The following is a 19,945-nucleotide window of genomic DNA, read 5'->3' on the forward strand; positions in this document are numbered from 1 at the left end:
AAGGGTAGAGGGCAACCCCAGGCCCCTTGTTGTGTATGTGGGGGTTGGGGGGAGCATCAAAACAGCTGCCAGGACAGGGAACGTATAGGTCACTGCCCCCCTTCCCCCTCCCTCCCCACACACACTTGCACACAGTGGCCAGAATCCTTTAGAGTAGAGATCCAAGCTAGAGCTCTCACTGGTGAAACTCTGGCCCGAGGCCTCCAGAATTCCTCCTCCAAAACTCCTTCTTCCTGTTTGAGAGGCAGGAGTGCTCTAGTGAGGCCGTGAAGACAGGCATACCACCCCTTCTTTCCCAGCCTGGGTGCAGTGCAGGCAGGTGACAGGACACCCTCTTCAGAATGGCAGAGGGCAAAAGCCAGCTTCGGACTGCCACCTGGGTGATGAGGACCATCTCCTTTCTCTCTTCCCCTTCCTCCTCCACCATAAGGCCAGCAACACTGGGCCAAGGTTTCGCGCGTTAAAGGGTGCAAAATGTTCCCTATGGGAAATTGTTAAAATGCAGATTCCAGGGCAATCTGAATTTTTAAAATTTTCAAAGTGAACTATACTAGGAAGCTCCAAGGACATTGAAGGAAATGATCCTTTGCCCCTCCCCACTATTCTCCCTCCACACCTCGGGTAGAGGAGGGCCACACTTGAGACCACAGTGGTTGGCTTGCCAACCCCCAATATTTAGTGGGAGTGCGGTTATGTGGGTTGTGAAAAGCCACAGTCAGAGGTTGGGATGGAAGGGTTGAAGTGTACAAGCCAGCGTCTGGGGTCAGTGGAAGGCTGTGGCGAGGAACGGGCAGGGGAGGGGAATACAATCGCGTGGAGGGGAAGGGGAGGGCTCACAGGCTCCGGCCCCGGAAATCCGATCCCTTTAGGACCCAGAGGTGCCAGTCCCCAGCGGCGGCTGCGAGAAGGGCAGCCGCTTGGTCTCCGGCAGCCGCCGCTCGGGCAGAGCCAGAGAAAGACCGAGGCTCGGGGCGCGGGGGGGAGGGAGGGAGGGAGGGTAGTGCAGCGGCGGAGCGGCCCGGGCCGGCCGAGCAGCCATGGGCGCCCTGGTGCCGGGCCCCCCAAGAGCCAAGGCCCCCGGCCGGGGTTGGGGGTGCCGGGGCTACCAGCCCCGCTGACACCGCCTCGGACGATGTGAGCCGGCGCCTCCGCTGCTGCTTCGCGGGCAGGGCTCGCAGTCCCACCGGCCCCGGCCGCCGCTTTTCTAATTTGGGTGGGGGCGACCGTTCCAGGCCGCTCGGTCTTTGGTAGAGGGGCTGGCTGTCTTTGGCAGCTTGACTGGGGGAGGCGACCCACACAGGGCTCTCGGAGATATTTTTTCCCTTTTTTTTTTTTAAAGCGAGGTTAACTGTTTTGAGCAGCTTGGTTTTGGGGGGAGGCTAAAAAAGGCCTTTCGGGGTTCCTTTTCTCTGGGGGAGGGGGCGGTGGTCCCGACTTGGCCAGCCGCCTGTTGGAAGGGGGGAGCGGGAAGCGTGGGGATGAGAACCCGGCTCCCCCCACTATGATGAAGACGGAGCCGCGGGGGCCCGGGGGTCCCCTCCGGAGCGCTTCCCCGCACCGCAGCGCCTACGAGGCGGGCATCCAGGCTCTGAAGCCGCCCGACGCGCCCGGGCCAGACGAGGCACCCAAGGCGGCCCACCACAAGAAATATGGCTCCAACGTCCACCGCATCAAAAGTATGTTCCTGCAGATGGGCACGACGGCGGGCGCGCCGGGCGAGGCGGGCGGCGGCGCGGGCCCCACTGAGGCCTTGCGGGCGCCCGAGCGCGGCGTGCGCCTGTCGCTGCCGCGGGCCAGCAGCCTAAACGAGAACGTGGACCATAGTGCCCTGCTGAAGCTGGGCACCAGCGTGTCGGAGCGCGTGAGCCGCTTCGACTCCAAGCCCGCGCCCTCCGCTCAGCCTGCGCCGCCGCCGCACCCGCCGTCCCGGCTGCAGGAGACGCGGAAGCTGTTCGAACGGAGCGTCCCGGCGGCCGCGGGCGGCGACAAGGAGGCCGCGGCGCGGCGGCTGCTGAGGCAGGAGCGCGCCGGCCTGCAGGACCGGAAGCTGGACGTCGTGGTGCGCTTCAACGGCAGCACCGAGGCGCTGGACAAGCTGGACGCCGACGCCGTGTCGCCGACGGTCAGTCAGCTCAGCGCCGTCTTTGAGAAGGCCGACTCGAGGACCGGCCTCCACCGCGCGCCGGGGCTGCCCAGGGCCGCGGCCGCCGGGGCGCCCCAGGTCAACTCGAAGCTGGTCAGCAGGCGGTCCCGGGTGTTTCAGCCGCCCCCGCCGCCGCCCGCCCCGTCGGGGGATGCCCCAGCCGAGAAGGAGCGCGGCCCCGGAGGGCAGCAGCCCCCGCAGCACCGAGTGGCCCCCGCGCGGCCGCCCCCCAAGCCTCGGGAGGTGCGCAAGATAAAGCCGGTGGAGGTGGAGGAGAGCGGGGAGTCGGAGGCCGAGGCGGCGCCCGCGGAGGTGATCCAGGCGGAGGTGACGGTCCATGCGGCCCTGGAGAATGGCAGCGCCTTGGCAACCACCGCCAGCCCCGCGCCCGAGGAGCAGAAGGCCCAGGCGGCCCCCGAGGAGGAGGCGGCGACCGTGGCGGCGCCTGAGAGAGGGGTGGGCAATGGCCGGGCCCCGGACGTGGCCCCCGAGGAGGTGGACGAGTCCAAGAAGGAGGATTTCTCGGAGGCGGACTTGGTGGACGTGAGCGCCTACAGTGGGCTGGGGGAGGACTCTGGGGGCAGTGCCCTGGAGGAGGACGACGACGAAGATGAGGAGGAGGGTGAGCCCCCCTACGAGCCCGAGTCGGGGTGTGTGGAGATCCCGGGGCTTTCGGAAGAAGAGGACCCGGCCCCGAGCCGGAAGATCCATTTCAGCACGGCGCCCATCCAAGTAAGTGAACCCCCTCCCCGCCCCCGCGCCGCCCCTGCCACGTGCACGCAGTCGCCCCCGCCTCGCCAGCCAGCCGGGTTTGGCAGGCTGAGTCAAGCCCTGTCACCCAGCCCCCTTCCCAGAAGTTACCACCCTAAGGGGGGCGTGGGGGACTTCCAGCTGTTTGTCAGAGGGGGAAGATTTTTAGGCCTGAGCCGGGGTGGCCTGCTCTGACCTGCCCTCAGGTTCCTGAGCCCGCTGCCCCGCCCAGCTCTGGGGCTCACCTGCCCTGCCCTGCGCGGGTCCTGGGACACCTGCTTTCCCTTCCTTTCCCAGACCTTCGTCCTCCAGAGGCTGCCAGAGGCGTGGGCTTGGGTGGTGGGAAGGTGTGTCTGTGTATGTGTGTGTGCGTGTGTATCTGTGTCCTCAGGAGAGCCTCCCCACTTTGGTCCTTACTCCACTCTGGGCTGGAGGAGCCTGGGGAGCTTAGAAACACCCCTGCTTTCCCCCTGCACCAGAGCTGCATGGGGGGATGGAGGAGCAGGAACGTGCAGTGGCCTGCAGCCCTTCCTCCACAATGTCTGTAGCCCTCACCCCAACTTTACAGAACTGAAAGAGGGAAGCAGGTCTGTGAGGTTGAGCTGAGCTGGGGCCATGTGACTCGGGCCCTGTTCCCCGGGGTGTGTGCTGGGCCAGCTCCCGAGGTGGGGGTACAGGTTTCCACGGGGAGCAGGCGCTTTCTGTGGGTTTTGAGGAGGCTAGGCCTTCTGAGGGGTGTGGAGAAGGGAGGGAGTGAGGCTGGGAAACCCCCAGGTGCTTTTGCTCTTGGCCTTGGCAGGACCCAGGCGCTCTTGCCTCATTCTCTGGGTGCCCTCTTTTTTGGGGACTCAGCTGCGTACACACACACACACACACACACACACACACACACACACACGCTATTGGTGATTGGTTTGTGGGTTGTGCCAGTGCCCTGAGATCCTCAGGAGAACGTTGATGGTGAGATCCCTGGGAGAATTAAGAACCACAGCCCTCCTGCTACCACAGCCTTTCCTACCACCCTCCATTCTCGGCTGGCACGTTCAGCCTAAAGGCTCTTTCTCACCACGCCAGGCTCAGCTGTGCCCAATTACAAGTCGGCTTCATGGGGGTGTCCAGGCCAAGGAAAGTCCAGCCTTTACCCCTCACCAGTCAAACCCTCATCTGTTTGCCTGAAGTTTCCATAACTACTCCTGGACACTGAAGCTGCCCAAGTTTCCTCTCACCTGCCCCAGCATCTTAACTCTGTTCCTCTCCCACCTCCACCCCAGGGAGCCTGAAAAGTGCTACTCCCCGCCTGGGCCAGCCCCTTCCCCCAGCTGTGACCTCACAGGCCCTTTCCCCTCCCCTCTCCTCTTCTGAAGGTGCTGGCATCCTGGAGGGAGAGAATTGAAGATTATGGGTGTTTCTGGGGACACTGAGGATAGAGGTGGGGACCACTGAGGCGGTCAGGACCTCCCCCACCACCACCACCGGCAGTTCTCTGAGCTGTCTGATCCCCTCAGTTGGAGTTTGGTCTTTCAGCCCTGGGCCTCTGACTGTCTATATTTGACACCTTACCCTGATTTTTGGGTAGAAAATAGCACATGATTTGGAACAGTGCTCTCTGACTCCCTGGTGACTGTTGCTCGCCTGTGTGTGGGAGCCTGTGGTGTGGGGTGCCGCCTGTGCGTGTCTGACGTTTGACCTTACTGGGAATTTCCTCCCCCCACCCCCCAGTTTTTCCCTCTCTTTGCTGCGCCCCCTGCATTGATACTAAGTCCAGGTCTTGTGCCCCTTGGATGACCCAATTGTTGCCTTTACGGAGGCTTCTGCTGAGGACAGAGAGCTCAATTCCAGATTGTCACCTGGAGAGGGGGGACTGGGTCCAGGGCCCTGAGGTAGGCTGGGCACATGGTGGTGGGCAGTGGTGAGGGGTGGTCTGGGACCTCTGAGCCTGAGGCCTGGGTTTCCTGCAGGGGGCAGGATTTGATAGGCTGAGAAAAGAGGGGAGGGCGAAGCCCAGGACAGGCTGTGAGGGTGTTATGGAGGTCACTCTGTGTGTGTGTGTGTGTGTGTGTGTGTGTGTGTGTGTGTGTGTGTGTGTGTGTGTGTGTGAGTGAGAGATTGCGTGTGCACACAATGGGGGGGTTTTGTTGACCCAGGCCACCACATAGACTGAGGGATGAAGGGACCATCTCTGCTGGAGTAGAGGGTGAGGGTCAAAGGGACTCAGGTACAAAAGGGGGCCAAAGCCAGTTTGCCAGGTCTAGGCACACACCAGCCCCTGTCCCAGGGCCTGGGGCATATGTGCAAAGGGGACAGAGTCTCAGTGACCCACCCTCCAGTCTCATCCCGCCCTGTCACAGGCTAACCCCCGTGACCTTGGGCAGCGGACCTGGCATTTTGCACTATGTGTGGATGGGGTAGCCCGTCCCTCCCAGGAGCTTGGGGCTGCTGGCCAGATGTCAGGGGGGCAGCCCGACTACTGCACAATCCACAAGGAGCTTTTAAGCGTTTGTGTTCAACTTTCTCTGATGCTGTGAAGTTGAGGGCAGTGAGTTAAGTGACCACATGGACTCCTCCAGCTAGGAGCCCCCTTGTGGGAGTGGTGGGGCTTCGCGGGGGTGACACCAAACCAAGGCTGGGACACGAGAGTGCCGCTGCCGGCCTGGGTGCCCGTGGAGCCTGCTCCTGGAGGAGTGGGGCCCTGGCAGGGGCCTTGGGGGAGACGGTGCCCCACTTCAGCTGCTCAGGCCTCAGGCCCAGCCATCTGATAGAGCTGCTGCCACCCTTCGTCGCCCCCGCTTGGCTCCAAGTGGTACCAGCCTGTCGCTGCAGGCAGTGAAGCAGGAACACGTCATGGTACCCCAAATGGTGCTCATTAACCTCCCGCCAGGGGCACCCTGCCTGGGCCCAGAATTAGGCACTCCTGCAGAGCCCTTGTCCTAACTTCTCTGCTCTTTGGAGGAGGGTCAGGCTGGGGAATTTCCCTTTCTGCTGAGAGACAGCAGAGGGGTACGGGGGACAGTAAGGCCGGGTTCGCTGTGGACAGTGTCAGAGGCTGCCACCTTCCCGCTCTCCTTGCTTTCTGCAGGGCACTGGGCCCAGGACCTCTGCCCAGGCCTCCTAGTGCCCTGGGGATAGGGGCGTACCTCAGAGAGCTGAGGTTCTAGAGGGAGACTGAGGCCTGGCTGTGCAGGCAAGGCCACAGGGGCTCCTCTGGCCTGCCCTCTCTCCATGGGGGTAGAGGTGGTCCTTCCTGCCTCCCTCCTCCACCCTGGCCTCCACTTCAGGTTCAGGTCAGCTGGGTCCTGGGTGCCCCTCTGCCTCTTTCTACCGCTCTCTCTCCTCCCTTCCCCCTCCCTGCGTCTCCACTCCCGTCCGCCACCCCCCAAATGTGGCATCCTCCAGCATCTCCTTCACTCTTTCTCCTCTGCCCCTCTTCCACTCATCCTGTTCCTTCCTCTCTCCTGCCGTCTGTGTCCGTGCCCACCCTCGCCTCTGTCTGGGACAGGGGCTGTCTGTCCATCTCTCTCTGACCTGGGGACCTGGGTTCCTGAGTGTGACCGTTTCTCCGGCATTGACCTTCCTTTCCTACTCCAGTTGGCCATGCTCATGTGGTCGGAGCTGCAGGGGAGTAATGGTGTGGATGCGGCAAGGCTGGCTCCCTTTCTCTCTCGCCCCACAGTTCCGGAACCAGAAGGGCCCCCACTCTGAGCTGGGGTCATTGCGGGCTGGGGGAGGCCTGTGGCAGGAGGGGAGCGCGGCGGGGGGCGCAGCCTGCCCGTTGGGTCCCCTCTCAGCGGTTTAGCGCTCGCCCTCCTGCGGGCTCCTCTGACAGGCGGCTTCCTCCCCAGGTGTTCAGCACCTACTCCAACGAGGACTATGATCGCCGCAACGAGGACGTGGATCCCATGGCAGCCTCTGCTGAGTACGAGCTGGAGAAGCGGGTGGAGAGGTTGGAGCTGTTCCCTGTGGAGCTGGAGAAGGGTGAGCCGGGCCTCCTGCGCCTCCTCCCCCGTGCCAGCTTCCACCCTGGACCCTCAGGCGCTTCCACAGAGACGTTCTGCTTCTACCTCTAACTGGGCCTCTGTCAGCGCCCCACGGCCCCACAGACTCAGCCCAGCCCAAGCTCCTACCGCCACCACCCCTGTCATGCTGCACTATGTGCTCCTGAAGTCATCAGGCCCCCCGGGAGCACTGGGGGCTGGGTCCTGGGCTGTGTGGGCCAAGCCTTGATGGGAGAGCGACGGTGGAGGTGGGGGGCAGGCCTGGGTGGAATGGTCACATCTAACTACGTCCTTGTGTACAGTGAGGGGGCCGGGAAAAGAAGGGAGGGGCCGCTATAACAGCATTTAACAGGAAACCTGACCAGACTCGGGGGGATCCCCAAGGAAGTGATGCTTGAGTTGAGCCCTGAAGAGGAGATCAGGGGAGTGTGTGGGAGAGAGGAGAGACCTGGTGAATTCAGAGGGTGGGGGAAGAAGGGTGTGCAAACAAGGCCTTGTAGACCACTTTTTTCTAAGATGGACCGGAAGTCTTGCAAGGCCTGGGAAAGGTATTCTAGAGAGACCACACCAGGCTGTGCTGTGGGGTGAAGGGTTATAAGTGGATGGAGAGGGGCCACTGCGGTGTGGACAAGACGATGGCCATGCAGGAGGTGGATGAACAACTTGAGAGCTTCTTAGAAGGTGGGATCGGCAAGAGTCGGTGGTTACTTGGCTTCCACAGAGGGTACGAGGGGGCGGGAGGAATCCAGGTGGCTCCCAGGCCCCATGAAGGAGTGGCAGACAGGAAAAGCCTGTTTGTGGGGGAAGATCATGAGTTTGGATGTCAGAAGCCCGTTAGACAGGCGGGGGCAGCAGCTGTGGAGAGAGGAGTGGGTCTAGGGGGAGACAAAAGCGGGAGGTCTTGAATTGTAAAGGCTGTGAGCAGCGATGAGACTGCTTAGGGAGGGGGGAGATCATCCCCATCGTGGCTCCCTCAGTGGTCCTGTGGCCACCACACACCTGCATCTGCATCCAGACAGTACCCCTCAGCACCTCTGCTGCCCGTCTGTTCTTTGGATGGGGCAGAGGGCAGGCAGTGACCCAAGAGCATCCTAGTTGGCAGAGAAGAGGTGGCCAGAACCATGTCCCTTCCCCAGGTGTGGGACACCCCCACGTGGAGACTGCTTCTTGAGGTGAGGCCATACCTCAGCACGAGGGTAGGGGATGGGGAGTCTCTCACTCTGTCCCCTGCAAGCCCCAGGCTGGAGCTCCTCACCCCACCCCCCTACCTGCTTCTCATCACCCTCTGCTTCGCAGATTCCGAGGGCCTGGGCATCAGCATCATTGGCATGGGGGCCGGGGCAGACATGGGCCTGGAGAAGCTGGGCATCTTCGTTAAGACTGTGACTGAAGGCGGTGCGGCCCATCGGGACGGCAGGTACCGCCTCCCCTTCCCTGATCAGCCATCATGTATGGGGCGGGCCACTACCTGTGTGGGGCTCAGATGTTCGTGGAGCACTACTGTGCCAGGTGCTGGTCCAGGCCCTGGGGGTACAGTGAACAGAACAGGCGGAGTGCTCGCCCTCATGGCATGTGCATGCTAGGAGGCTATATGTAGGTGTTGTGTGTCCTGGTTTTGAGTGTGTGTTGGGCCATGGGGAGGAGAGCACGGGTGTGGAGGCTCTGTCCTAGCAGAGTACCTGTGAGCTTTTTTTTAGTTTAGCAAACACTGAGCCTCTGACCCTGTTGTAGGGCTGGTGCCAGGCGCTGGGGAGTCAGTGTTGAGGCCTTGCCCTCAGGAAGCATGTAGTGTAGTGAGGCAGACGGTTGAATAGTGGATACACAGAAAATGGTGAAACAGAGAAAAATACAGGGTGCCACTAAACCCTAAAACAGGAGGGCTTGACCTCTCTGGGTATCAGGGAAGTCTTCCTGGAGGAAGTGATGTTGGAGTTGAGACCCGAAGCATGAGCAAGAGTTAGCTAGGCTGAGGGAGTGGGGCATGCAAGGCATTGCAGGCAGGGCACCGAAAGCAGGCAGGTATAACTGGAGCTAGAGACCACAAGGGATCAGGTGTGCGGTGAGGCTGGAAGAGCCAGTGGGGGCATGCCAGGGAGGAGGCTGCTTCTTGCCTGTGTGCCTATGTTTGGCCTCTGAGGCTGGAGGGTGTGAGTTCTGTGGGTCAGAGGGCTCAGGAAGACCCCCTGGAGTTACGGGCAGCCCAGTGACCCCTCTGGAGCCTCCCTACTGTGTGTGGATTGCAGAGGGGGAGTGGGAACAGCTGTAGGGCACCCCGGGTTATTGTAAGTTAAAGGCTGATATCAGGGGTACCTTGTGGTACCTCTAAGCACAGACCCCTCCACGTGACAGAGGTGAGTGGGTGTCCTTGCGAGGACCGGGGTCATGATGCTGGAGGTGGGGTTGCCTCACTCAGGGAGCTTCTGTCTGCTGCAGCCCAGGTGGCATGGCGGGCTGGGGTTGGGGGGTCAGAGAAGAGGAAGGAAGGCCATCCCTGCTCTTTCACTTACCCCCTCATTTGAACTTTCCAGAGCCTTTCCCATGGTCTCTCGTTGGCCGCGTGGGGAGTGTGTGTGCATGTGAGAGTGTCCCCACACGAGGCATGTTGGTGTGAGCTGTTTACAGTAGGCTGTCTCCTCCATTTCTGTGTGGGAGCCCTGCGGGGAGGCCTGGCATTCTGGGGGGAGGTGGGAGTGGAGGAAGGAGGTGGCCGAGGGTCCCTCCCACGCTTTCGTCCCCCTCGGCGGCCTGTCTGGACCACCCCCATCTCCTTGTGTGGAGAACAAGGGCTTCCAGCACCACAGCTGGGGCGTGTTGGGGGCTGTGCACCTGTATGGGGGCAGGGGGTGACCCTGTGGGACTGTGTGAGAACACAGGTCTCAGGCATTTGGAGGAAATCTGCGGACTCAGGTCTGCACGGAAATGGATGTATAAGAAGGCTGTGTGTTACGTGTGCGCGGCAGGCCCTTGCTGGTGTGCATGGCCGTGATGAGCTCTGTGGATGTCACACTGGTCCGCCGAGTGTGGTGGAGGAGGGGAAATAGCTTGTGATTGTCATGGCAAGTGTGCTTGCCACCATTCCTGGTCCTGGATGCCTGGTCTCACTGCCCATGGGCCTGGCTGATACCTGGTCCTCCGGCCTCATGCATCTTATGCAGGCAGACAAAGTACCAGGTCCCTGTGGGGACTGAGCCTTGAGTTACTGATGGGAGGGGGGCCATGTCTACCCCAGCTCCACAGTTCGCCTCGTGACCCCCCCTAACCAGTGTCACCTCCCTTAGGATCCAGGTGAATGATCTCCTGGTGGAAGTGGATGGAACAAGTCTGGTGGGAGTGACCCAGAGCTTTGCAGCCTCCGTGCTCCGGAACACCAAGGGCCGTGTGCGGTGAGGCCCGGGAGGGTGGGGGCGGTGGGCAGTGGGAGCAGACAGGAGGCTCAGCCCTCATCTGGCCACTTTGCCCAGCTGCCCACGCCTAGTGAAGACTCTGGGTGGCCCAACTTACAGAGGAGCTTTCACCATCTCCCTGCCAGAAGGAACTGCTGTGTTCCTATCCCCTGCCCTGTCTGCCTTCGCATCTCTAGCCCCTGACTGCTGCTAGCCACCAGCACTCAGGCTTCAAGGCCCGTTGTCCACCATGCCTCCACACTGGCCTCTTGGGCTTATTCTCCTTTCTCCCTGCCTGTCCTGACTCATTCATTGAAGATCCGAGACATGCAGGGAGGATGCTATCCAAATCGCAGTTGATCCCTCCCTCCTCTCTAGCCTGGTGATTCCTGTGAAGACTCCTCCCGGGGTCTGTCAATTAAAGGGGTTGGGTTAGAAGCTCCCTACTTTCCTCTCTGGCATAACATTCAAGGACCACTCCCTGCCCCCTCCAAGAGGGGCACTGCCCCCAGAAAAGGGTGGTAGAGAAACAGGATGTGGGTGGCCACGGAGAGGAGGGGCTGGTGCCTGGAAGTTCCACTATTTCCTCTCCATCCTAATCTCTAGTTGCCATCATCCCGCCCCTTCCTGAAGCTCAGGGCCTTGGAGTGCACACAAGACACCCGTCTACAGCCCCAGGGTCGGCTTCGCCAATCCCCTGCCTCGTTTTCTCCCATGTGGTGGGGGAAGAGCTCCTACGCTGGCACCTCCCGAACTCCTGTCCCCTGCGGCCTAGCCTGAAGTTTGACTGACGTCTCCCCACCCCACAAACTGGCCAGAAGGGCTAGTGGGCCTCTGCTTCTCCTGGGAAGGAAACCCAATAAGGGCCCCCTGCTACCCCATTCATTATTAACACTCTGCAGTCTCTGGACTCAGTTCTTTCATTTCACCTCCCTGGGAGGACCTGGATGTGGAGAGGGGAATACCAGCGGGGAGGATGGTGGCATTTTCCGGCCAAGGACAGAGACAAAGGGAACGATGCTGGTGCCTCTGCAGATTTATGATTGGCCGGGAGCGGCCGGGTGAGCAGAGTGAGGTGGCCCAGCTAATTCAGCAGACCCTGGAACAGGAGCGATGGCAGCGGGAGATGATGGAGCAGAGATACGCCCAGTACGGGGAGGATGACGAGGAGGTAGGGACTCCGCCTGGCTGGCAGCGTCATCGCCCCCTGGTGGCTTGATGGAGTATTATAGCCATCCTCTGCCTCTGCCACTTTCCAGGCCTTGTGAAGAACCCCAGAGCAACGCTCCTATCCTGGGGGAGCCCCCAGTCTGAGGGAGGCGATGCAGACCTTTCCCCTAAAGAACCTCTAGTCTGATGGAAGAGTCACACCCTCTGTCTTCAGAAAGCCTTCCTGGTCCTACAAGAAAAACGTAGTTCCCTCTAAGAGCCCCCACTCTGAGGGGACCTAGTCTAAGGAAGGAGACAGTTCCAGACCTCAGGGGACCTGCTGTGTGAGGGGGAAAGCAGAGGCTGTTTCTTCAGGGCCCTCAGTCTCACAGGGGAATTACCCCTGTCTTCTGGGGACTCTCCAGGCTGTTGGGGGTAGACACAAACCATGCCCCTGGGTGACCCCCAGTCTGATGAGGGCAGCGTGAACCACACCCCTGGGTGGCCCCCAGTCTGACATGGGCAGACTGCTGCTGGCCTAGGCCCCAGTCCTCAGGGCTGAGGGAGGTTGCGGTGGGCAGGGTGCACAGCCGCCTGTCTCCCTTCGCAGACAGGAGAATACGCCACTGACGAGGATGAGGAGCTGAGCCCCACGTTTCCAGGTGGCGAGATGGCCATCGAGGTGTTCGAGCTGGCAGAGAACGAGGATGCCTTGTCCCCTGTGGACATGGAGCCTGAGAAGCTGGTGCACAAGTTCAAGGAGGTGGGCAGAGGGGTCCCTGGGCTGGTGGAAGGCAAGGGCAGGCTGGTATCCAGCCCCGCAGTACTGCCTGCCCCAGCCCGAGCTGAGTGCCTGTGCCCCTGCCCCCACAGCTCCAGATCAAGCATGCCGTGACCGAGGCGGAGATCCAGCAGCTGAAAAGAAAGGTAAGGGCGGCGGGGAGTGGGGGTGGGGCGCTGGGGGAACGACCCCTCCACCCTTACACTGCACATGCTGGCCCTTGCCCTCCACCCACAGGTGCGTGCAGAACCAGCCGCTCTGAGGTGAGGGAGGGTAGTGTTAAGAGCACAAGCTCTGGACCCATCTCTCCACCACTCACTTGCTGCTCTGGGTCTCATTCTCCTCACCTGTAAAATGGGTTGATAACAGTGCCAACACCGTAGGATCACTGTGAGGATAAAATAGAATAATACGCGTAAAGTCCTTAGTACAGTGTCTGACACATAGTAGGTGCTCAATAAAAAGTTGTGCTGTTAGCCGTCAGCATTCTAACAGCTGAACGTGGATGTCTTCACGTTCACGCAGTCCCACACGTGTCCTCTACACACAAGCCCAGCGGTAAACGTAAACCATCCAGGGGTCCAGGCACGTGGTACCCACAGACTCACTCACCCAGACACCTAGAGACACCCACTCTGCTCAGACATAACACGGGGACAACGGACCCATGCTTCACATGGCAATACCTCTGTGTCCGTCTGCTGTGTCCGTCCGCTGTGAGACACAAGAGGAGTGTCACAGGACGTGCGCATTCTCACAGAGATGCTGATGCTACCAGTTGGTGCACACACGTGACATCTACAAACACACACATGTGCTATGTACAGACACCCACACGAGCACACTGGGTGCCCACACCCTCACAGGCATAGATACACAGACTTCTGATACACGGTCTGTACTGGGTCCCTGCTGGGCCTGGACATTAGGAGTCCCAGTTCCCCTGGGGCTTCCAGTGTGGCAGGGAGAGGCAGGGGCACATAGGGACTGTGCAGACATGGTACACACATGTGCACGCCCACACGTGGGCTTAGACCAGCACACCTGGAGAGAGGAGAGCGTGAAACAGCCCCAGGGGGAGGGCAGGGTTTAGATGACTGAGGCAGGGGAAGGGCATTCCTGGCAGGGAGACCAGCGTGAGCTTGGAGGCTGGCTTTGGAAGGAGGCCCACAGGCTGTGGCAGCCGTTCCTGTGGGGGAGAAGTGGGAGACAGCTGGACTGCCAGGGTGGGCTACGCTTGCAGTGTCCTGACGCCCTGCTAAGGGCTCCAGCCTTGATTCTTTGGCCGTATGGGGCCACGAGGGGGAAGGTCACTGCCGACAAAATGGGAGGCGTGGGGGTGAGCAGGACTTGGAGGCTGGCGAACCAGTTAGAAACCCGGGTGATGTCCCGGCAGGGATGGGCAGGGCTGCCCAGGGCACAGGCAGAGGGAATGGATAGGAAGGGCGGGTTTGAGTTGCATTTTCTAGGGTGAGGTGACAGGCCTTGTTCCTGGGTAGATGCGGAGCATGAAGGGGAGGAGCTGCTGGGCGCCTTCTAAGTGCTCAGCGCCATCTAGGACCTGTGATGGGCGAAAGCAGGTTTGATCCTTGCCCTTGTGCGGCTTAGAGTCTCTGCACCGACACTGGTATCACAGAAGCTGACCCGGGCTCTAGAGGAGAGGACAGGGCCGCTGAGCTAGAGCCAGCAGAGCCTGGTGCAGCCGGGCTGTGTGTGGGCTGTGCTGTCAGAGGGGAATCACGGGAGACTTCTAGGGAAGTGATGCACTAAGGAGAGGGCCTAAGGGTGAGCTAGTGGGAAATGACGAGGCGGTGGGAGGGTAGGTGTGGGCATTCCAGGCTCAGGGAACGGGGAGGCAAAGGCCCTGCAGCAAGAGGGAATGTGGCAGGTCTGAGGATGTGCACGAAGGCCTGTGTGGCTGGGACACAGAGGGCAAGGGGTGTTTGCAGCCAACGAGGTTTGAGGGGCAGGCAGTGGGGCTTGAAGCTGAGCCCTGGGGTGGCAGTGAGATGACGGCACCTTTGGATGGAGGTGGGCTAGTCAGAAAAGGAGGAATAGGTTTGTGTGGGTGGGGGCAGGGTGCCTCTGAGGAGCTGGGAGTAAATTTGGGCTGGAGGTGCGGGGCTCAGTACACAGAGGTGGTGAAGGAGGTGAGTAGAGAGAGAACAGAGTCCCCAGGACTGGGCTGTGGGCGCTGGGAGGTCTGCACTGGGGTGGCCAGGGAGCTGGGAGAGGAGCCAGGACTGTTGAGGAAGCCACAGAAGCCAGGGCTGCAGAGAGGGGATAGAGGGCAATGGTGACCCTCACCTGCCCTGCTCCTTTACCTCCACCATCTCACTGCAGCCTCTGTGAGCTTGGCAAGGAAGGAATCACTCCTGCTTTACAGATGGGAGGACTAAGGCTTAAGACAGAAGTGGCCTTACCCCAAGGCCCCGAGCTAATCAGCGACGATCCCGGGCCTCCGGCCTTCTAGGAGTGTGGCACGTGTCAGGGCCCCTGGCTGGGAAGGCTGAGGTTGTGGTCCCACCTCGTCCCTCTCCAGCATTCGGTTCTCAGGCCCAGCCAAGGAGAGTCAGTAGCTGGGGGGCAGTGGGCTCCGTATCTGCGGGAATCATCCAGCGACTCTGGCCCCCGCCAACCCAGGGGTGTTTCTTCCTCTCAGCTGCAGAGCCTGGAGCAGGAGAAGGGGAGGTGGCGGCTGGAGAAGGCCCAGCTGGAGCAGAGTGTGGAGGAGAACAAGGAGCGCATGGAAAAACTGGAGGGCTACTGGGGCGAGGCCCAGAGCTTGTGCCAGGCTGTGGACGAGCACCTGCGGGAGACCCAGGCCCAGTATCAGGCGCTGGAGCGCAAGTACAGCAAGGCCAAGCGCCTCATCAAGGACTACCAGCAGAAGTACGTGGCTGGGGGCTGGGCTTCCTGGGCCTAGGGGGGACTGAGAGGCCTATGGTGGCATTCCCTCCCCACCCCAGCCAAGTAGGGAGGCAAGGAGCACAGAAGTTGGAGGGCCCTGTGGTGGGGATGCCCGGGTTTGTAATGACTGGGCGCCAGAGGCAACAAGCCAGGCCCCAGAGGCTTTGGGAAGAGCTGGGACCTCCCGACCTGAGGACAAGGAGCCGGCAAAAGCGGCCCAGGTGGAGCCGAGGACGGGGCCGAGGACCCTGAGACGCTCTGGATGGAAGCTAGACCAGACCCCCTTACCCACTGTCTGTCTCCCCCTGGTACCCAGGGAGATTGAGTTCCTGAAAAAGGAGACGGCACAGCGCCGGGTTCTAGAGGAGTCAGAGCTGGCGAGGAAGGAAGAGATGGACAAGCTCCTGGACAAGGTAGGCCCAGGGGTGCCCTAGGGGCAGGCAGGTCAGCCCCCGTCTGGCACCCACCCTGTGGATCCTGCAGGGAGAGAGAGGAGTCATGCTGCTGGCTGGGAGCTCAGGGTCATGTCTCCTTCAGGGGGGCCCGAAGGGCGGGACCATGCCCAGCGCCCAGGCCTGACTCCCTCTCCCCTTTGTTTTTCAGATCTCGGAACTGGAAGGAAACCTGCAAACACTGAGGAATTCCAATTCTACTTAACAGGAATCATTCCTTGACCGGACAATAATTAATCCCCTCCCATTGTCCTCCTCCCTCCCCTGTCCTCAATACTTCACCCCGCCCCCTACCAGCCTGGGGACAGGTGCCCCGACTCCCCCACCCCTCCACCCCACCTCCCCCAGCTTCAGGGACCAGAGGGCCCATATTGCAGGCCCCCTTAAGGTGGCCCCGGGCAGACAGGTGGCTGGAAGGATGGCCTCCTTCTAGCCTTTGGGGCTGAGGCACAGAGGCCATGGGATGCCAAGGGCTGGCCTGGGTGGTGGATGGACACGAGGACCTGCAGACCAAACTGCCAGACGTTACAACCTCCAGCCTTTGTCTCTGGACTGGAAAGGGGCCGGGGGCTCTCCCAGCATCTCACCACCTGGAGGCTGCTCCCTGCTCACGGGGCTCCTAGGCGGCCCCTGGGCCTCTCGACTTGAGTCTCCCTTCCTGTCCCTTCCCGCTCCCCCGTCATCGTGCTGTTCTGTTGCATCCTGACCCTCCTGCTGGGAGGGGTTGCCTCCACCTCTCCTCCCATCCCCGTCTGCCCTCCCAGGATGGGTAGCGTCCACCCAGAGCCTGGAGGCTGGGCCTGGCCCTGCACTGATCTCTCACGTATCCTGCGTGAAAAGGGGAGAGTCCGGGACACCTGCTGTCCAGCTCCCCCTTTGCTCGGGGCAGCAGCCCTCAGTCTCTCCTTGTGCCTCCCCTCCCCCAGGTGCCAAATAGCCATAACCTCTTCCTGGAACTGTTCCGCGGCCTCTTTGGGGACCAGGTTTCCTGGCCCACCCTGGGAATGAGCGGGAGGACAGGAGGTCAGCTTAGGGGGCCTGGTTTTAGGCAAGGGGAACATTTGTCACTGGAGAGCCAGGCCCTGTCCTGCCCTACGCAGGGCCACACCTGGAAGCCTTGTACTAGCACGGCAGAGATTCGGCCTCGCCCCACCCACACCCACAGTTTTCCAATGTTTTGACTGGAGGGCAAAATTTTACTACTTTTCATCTTTTTGGAGACCAGGGCTGCCCTGCTGGCAGCCTGCTTTCTAAGTGAAATCGACTCCGTTTCCCCACTTTAACCCCAAATTGGGGCTTGGACCAAGGGAGGTGAGACCCTCACCCCAGGTCCCCTCCCCTTTCAGATGACATCTCTCATTCTGCCTCTTCCTCACGCCCCTGCCTCAGCCTGGGTTTTTGTTCTTTTTTTAAAAAACGACGCTTGTTCCATCCATTTTGGCTTTTCCTCGTCCCCTGTAAATACACCATGCCATCGATCAGTATTTCTCAGCACCCACTTCCTGCCCCCAGACGTGCGCCCACCCCCGAAGGAGCTGGCTGTCTCAGTGCCTGGGCCCGTGCACTTCACCTCCTCGGCCTCAGCAGATGGAGGGGGCGGGGCTGGGTGGGCGGGGCCGTGGGGGGGTGCTTCTGGTTTCTCCGGCCGGGGCCACCTCTGTCCCGCCTTCCACAGGACTGCGTCTCTGTATATAATATATATATGTATGTATTGTTCCCGGTTTTGTACGGACCATGCCCTCTGTCAGGTCGTCCCCATAAAAGCAGCCCCCAGAGCCTTGCTGCCTGGTTTCTTGATTCGCAGGAGGGGGTGGGGGGCAGAGATGCCAGTCTGAGCCCAGTGGTCTCCCGCTAGTGCTACCTCTGACCCTGAGGATCTTTATACTGAGAACCCTTGTTCCCGCAAACTCCATCTGCCACCATCCCCCCACCGCCCCCCATCCCTTCCGGGCAGGGCTGGGGTTTCTAGAGCTTTCCTTAGGCTCATCGCTTTCCTCTTTTTCAAGGTCTCTGATGGAATTCAAAGGATGGGTTAGCTACAGTAAGGTGAACCCTGAGTCCCTCCCCTGAGAAGTGTAACCTGATGGGGATACCCAGCCCCTAGTTTTCCGGAAGTGCAGCTGGGGGTGGGAGATGATATGTCAGAGCAATTTTGTCGCCTGGGTTCTAGAGATTCCCTCTGGCAGTAGCCAGAGAGGCCTTAAGTAGTCCTAGACCTCTGCTCTGTGCCAGCAGGTTTGGTTGCTAACTCACCAGTTCTAATACCAACAGGCCTGGGAGTCCCGATGCCAGGGTTCCAGGGACAAACTTCAGTGAAATCCCAGACAGAGATGAGAGCAGGGGGCAGTGGGGCCTCTCCTTGCTCTGGGAGCTGTGTGCTATGTGTGAGAAAAAAGTACAAGACACTTGTGTTCAGTGGCCCGGCCACCAAGAGGATTCTCACGGTCCCCTTTGCCCTAAAGAATGGAAGTCCCAACATTAGGGCCCTTCAAAGTCACTTTGGTGGGTCCCTGACAAACCCGAGACGAGTGGCCTCTACCAGAACTCCCAGTGGCAGTCGGCTCCTGGGGTGGCCACTCCCTTCTGGATGGCTCTGTCACACAAGTCTCCTTCACGTCAAGCCAAATTCTGGCTTCCCATAGCTTCATTCCAAAAATCCTAGTTCTACACCTCAGGGCCATATATAACCAGTCCAATTCTGCCACCCACCTAAGAATCACCTGGGAACCTGGAGATGGTGGCCATGCCTCTCTAGGCATTTTCTCTTACAAGTGGCTCTTCCTTGGAACACTGCTGGGAAGACAAATCCAGGTGGCTGAATCCCAGGATCAGAAACCACCAAACCACAAGGTCACAGGTCATATCTCCAAGTTACAGGTGACTCGGGCCCTGCTCAGGCAACCTGGCCAAGAAGACCCAAGGAGGACTTCCCTGGTGGCACAGTGGTTGAGAATCCGACTGCCAATGCAGGGGACCCGGGTTCGAGCCTTCGAACCTTCCCTGGTCCGGGAAGATCCCACGTGTTGCGAAGCAACTGAGCCCATGCGCCACAACTACTGAGCCTGTGCCCTAGAGCCCATGAGCCACAACTGCTGAGACCGCGTGTTACGACTACTGACGCCTGCGCACCTAGAGCCTGTGCTCCGCAACAAGAGAAGCCACTGTGATGAGAAACCCACGCACTGCAACGAAGAGTAGCCCCCACTCACCACAACTAGAGAAAGCCCGCACGCAGCAACGAAGACCCAACGCGGCCAAAAATAAATAAATTCATTAAAATAAAAAAAAGGTCCCAAGGAGTGAAGTGGCTGGATCTTCCTGGGTGGCGAGGCAGACGTGGGGGTTGTGATGAGGGTTTCTGTTGATCTGACCAGAGCAGAGCATCCAGGGTGGGGTCCTGCCCCCGTCTGTCCTGTGTATTAGGTGAGGGGCTTGCACCCCGTATGTTCCAAAAGGTGGAATCCCTTTGGAAAGTAGCCCAAGTCAAAGACTGAGTGTGGTGTGTGGCTGGGGATGGTGTGTGTGGCTTTGCGAGTTCCTCAGGCCTGAGAGGTGACTCACCTGTGAGCTATGTCAAGTAGCCATGGGCAAGCCTGTGTGAGGCGTTACCCCAGCCCTGCCCTGCCACCTCCCCAGTTCTTAGGAGCTTGCGTAGGTTTGCCACAGCCCCAACATTCGCCATAAGGGAGGGAAATCAGATGAGGGGAGTTTCCCAGCTCCCAGAAATTTAGGGGGTCCTCCTGAGTCTTATGATCTATAGACACTCTCCCATAGAATGTGCCCCCAACATTGACATTACATACCTATCATCTCCCCACTCCCTACGGGGGCTATATAATCAATCCCTCACTCCAGCCTACCACCCAGATTTCACCAAATGCCCACAAACTGTGTTTCCCAGACACAGCCCGATAACACCTCCAGAGTCACCACTCCCTCCCCAGATCTCCACAGTCCAGCCAGCAACCCATGGCTGCCAGCAGATTCTAAAGACACCCAGAGATGCCACAACTCCCACCATCTCATTGGATCTTCAGCCCCTAAAAGTTATGAATTCTGTCCTTACCCATGGTCCTAAGACCATCCGGGCTCAACATGCCACCTCCCAGAGCCCCTCAGAGACCTGGGACTGCAGAGACTTTGGCCATCGGGGAACTCTATCCCTACAGACTGCACACTGCTCCCCTGGGCTCTGGACCCCCTTGCCCAACCTCACCACTTGCTCTTGAACAGACAAAGGGGGTAACAGAAACACCTACCTCATGGGTTTATCGTGAGGGTGACGTAAATCATCTGAGAAAAGTGCCTAGCACAGTGTCTGGCATCCCCTGCACCATCTCGGGACCGTAGCTAGCTGTTGATTATTGTATTCTCTCCCCTGGCTG

At 60.1% G+C, this 19,945-nt stretch overlaps 1 protein-coding gene and 1 long non-coding RNA gene across 2 annotated transcripts; one reads left to right on the forward strand and one right to left on the reverse strand.

Moving 5' to 3' along the window:
• The first annotated feature begins 1,013 nt into the window (after positions 1-1,013).
• PPP1R9B (protein phosphatase 1 regulatory subunit 9B) lies at positions 1,014-17,760 on the forward strand. The gene is made up of 10 exons (XM_079905815.1): positions 1,014-2,875; positions 6,733-6,865; positions 8,182-8,302; positions 10,164-10,268; positions 11,304-11,439; positions 12,028-12,180; positions 12,291-12,344; positions 14,861-15,090; positions 15,425-15,521; positions 15,712-17,760. Exons 1-10 carry the CDS (start codon positions 1,502-1,504, stop codon positions 15,763-15,765), a joined length of 2,457 nt encoding a protein of 818 aa, XP_079761941.1. The 5' UTR covers positions 1,014-1,501; the 3' UTR covers positions 15,766-17,760.
• LOC307178111 lies at positions 12,226-19,889 on the reverse strand. The gene is made up of 4 exons (XR_013825131.1): positions 19,820-19,889; positions 14,622-14,869; positions 12,546-12,586; positions 12,226-12,332 (listed from the first exon to the last, which is right to left on the reverse strand). It is a non-coding gene; the product is annotated as an uncharacterized lncRNA (long non-coding RNA).
• Between the last annotated feature and the right edge of the window lie 56 nt (positions 19,890-19,945).

Source organism: Stenella coeruleoalba (assembly GCF_951394435.1).
Source record: "Stenella coeruleoalba genome assembly, chromosome: 19".
NCBI lineage: Eukaryota > Metazoa > Chordata > Mammalia > Artiodactyla > Delphinidae > Stenella > Stenella coeruleoalba.

Excerpts from the sequence above, each read along its gene's own strand:
- PPP1R9B (XM_079905815.1), top strand. The coding sequence starts at position 1,502 with ATGATGAAGACGGAGCCGCGGGGGCCCGGGGGTCCCCTCCGGAGCGCT. Across the intron at positions 2,876-6,732 it reads TCAGCACGGCGCCCATCCAA|GTGTTCAGCACCTACTCCAA; the intron begins GTAAGTGAACCC and ends CTTCCTCCCCAG. Across the intron at positions 11,440-12,027 it reads ACGGGGAGGATGACGAGGAG|ACAGGAGAATACGCCACTGA; the intron begins GTAGGGACTCCG and ends CTCCCTTCGCAG.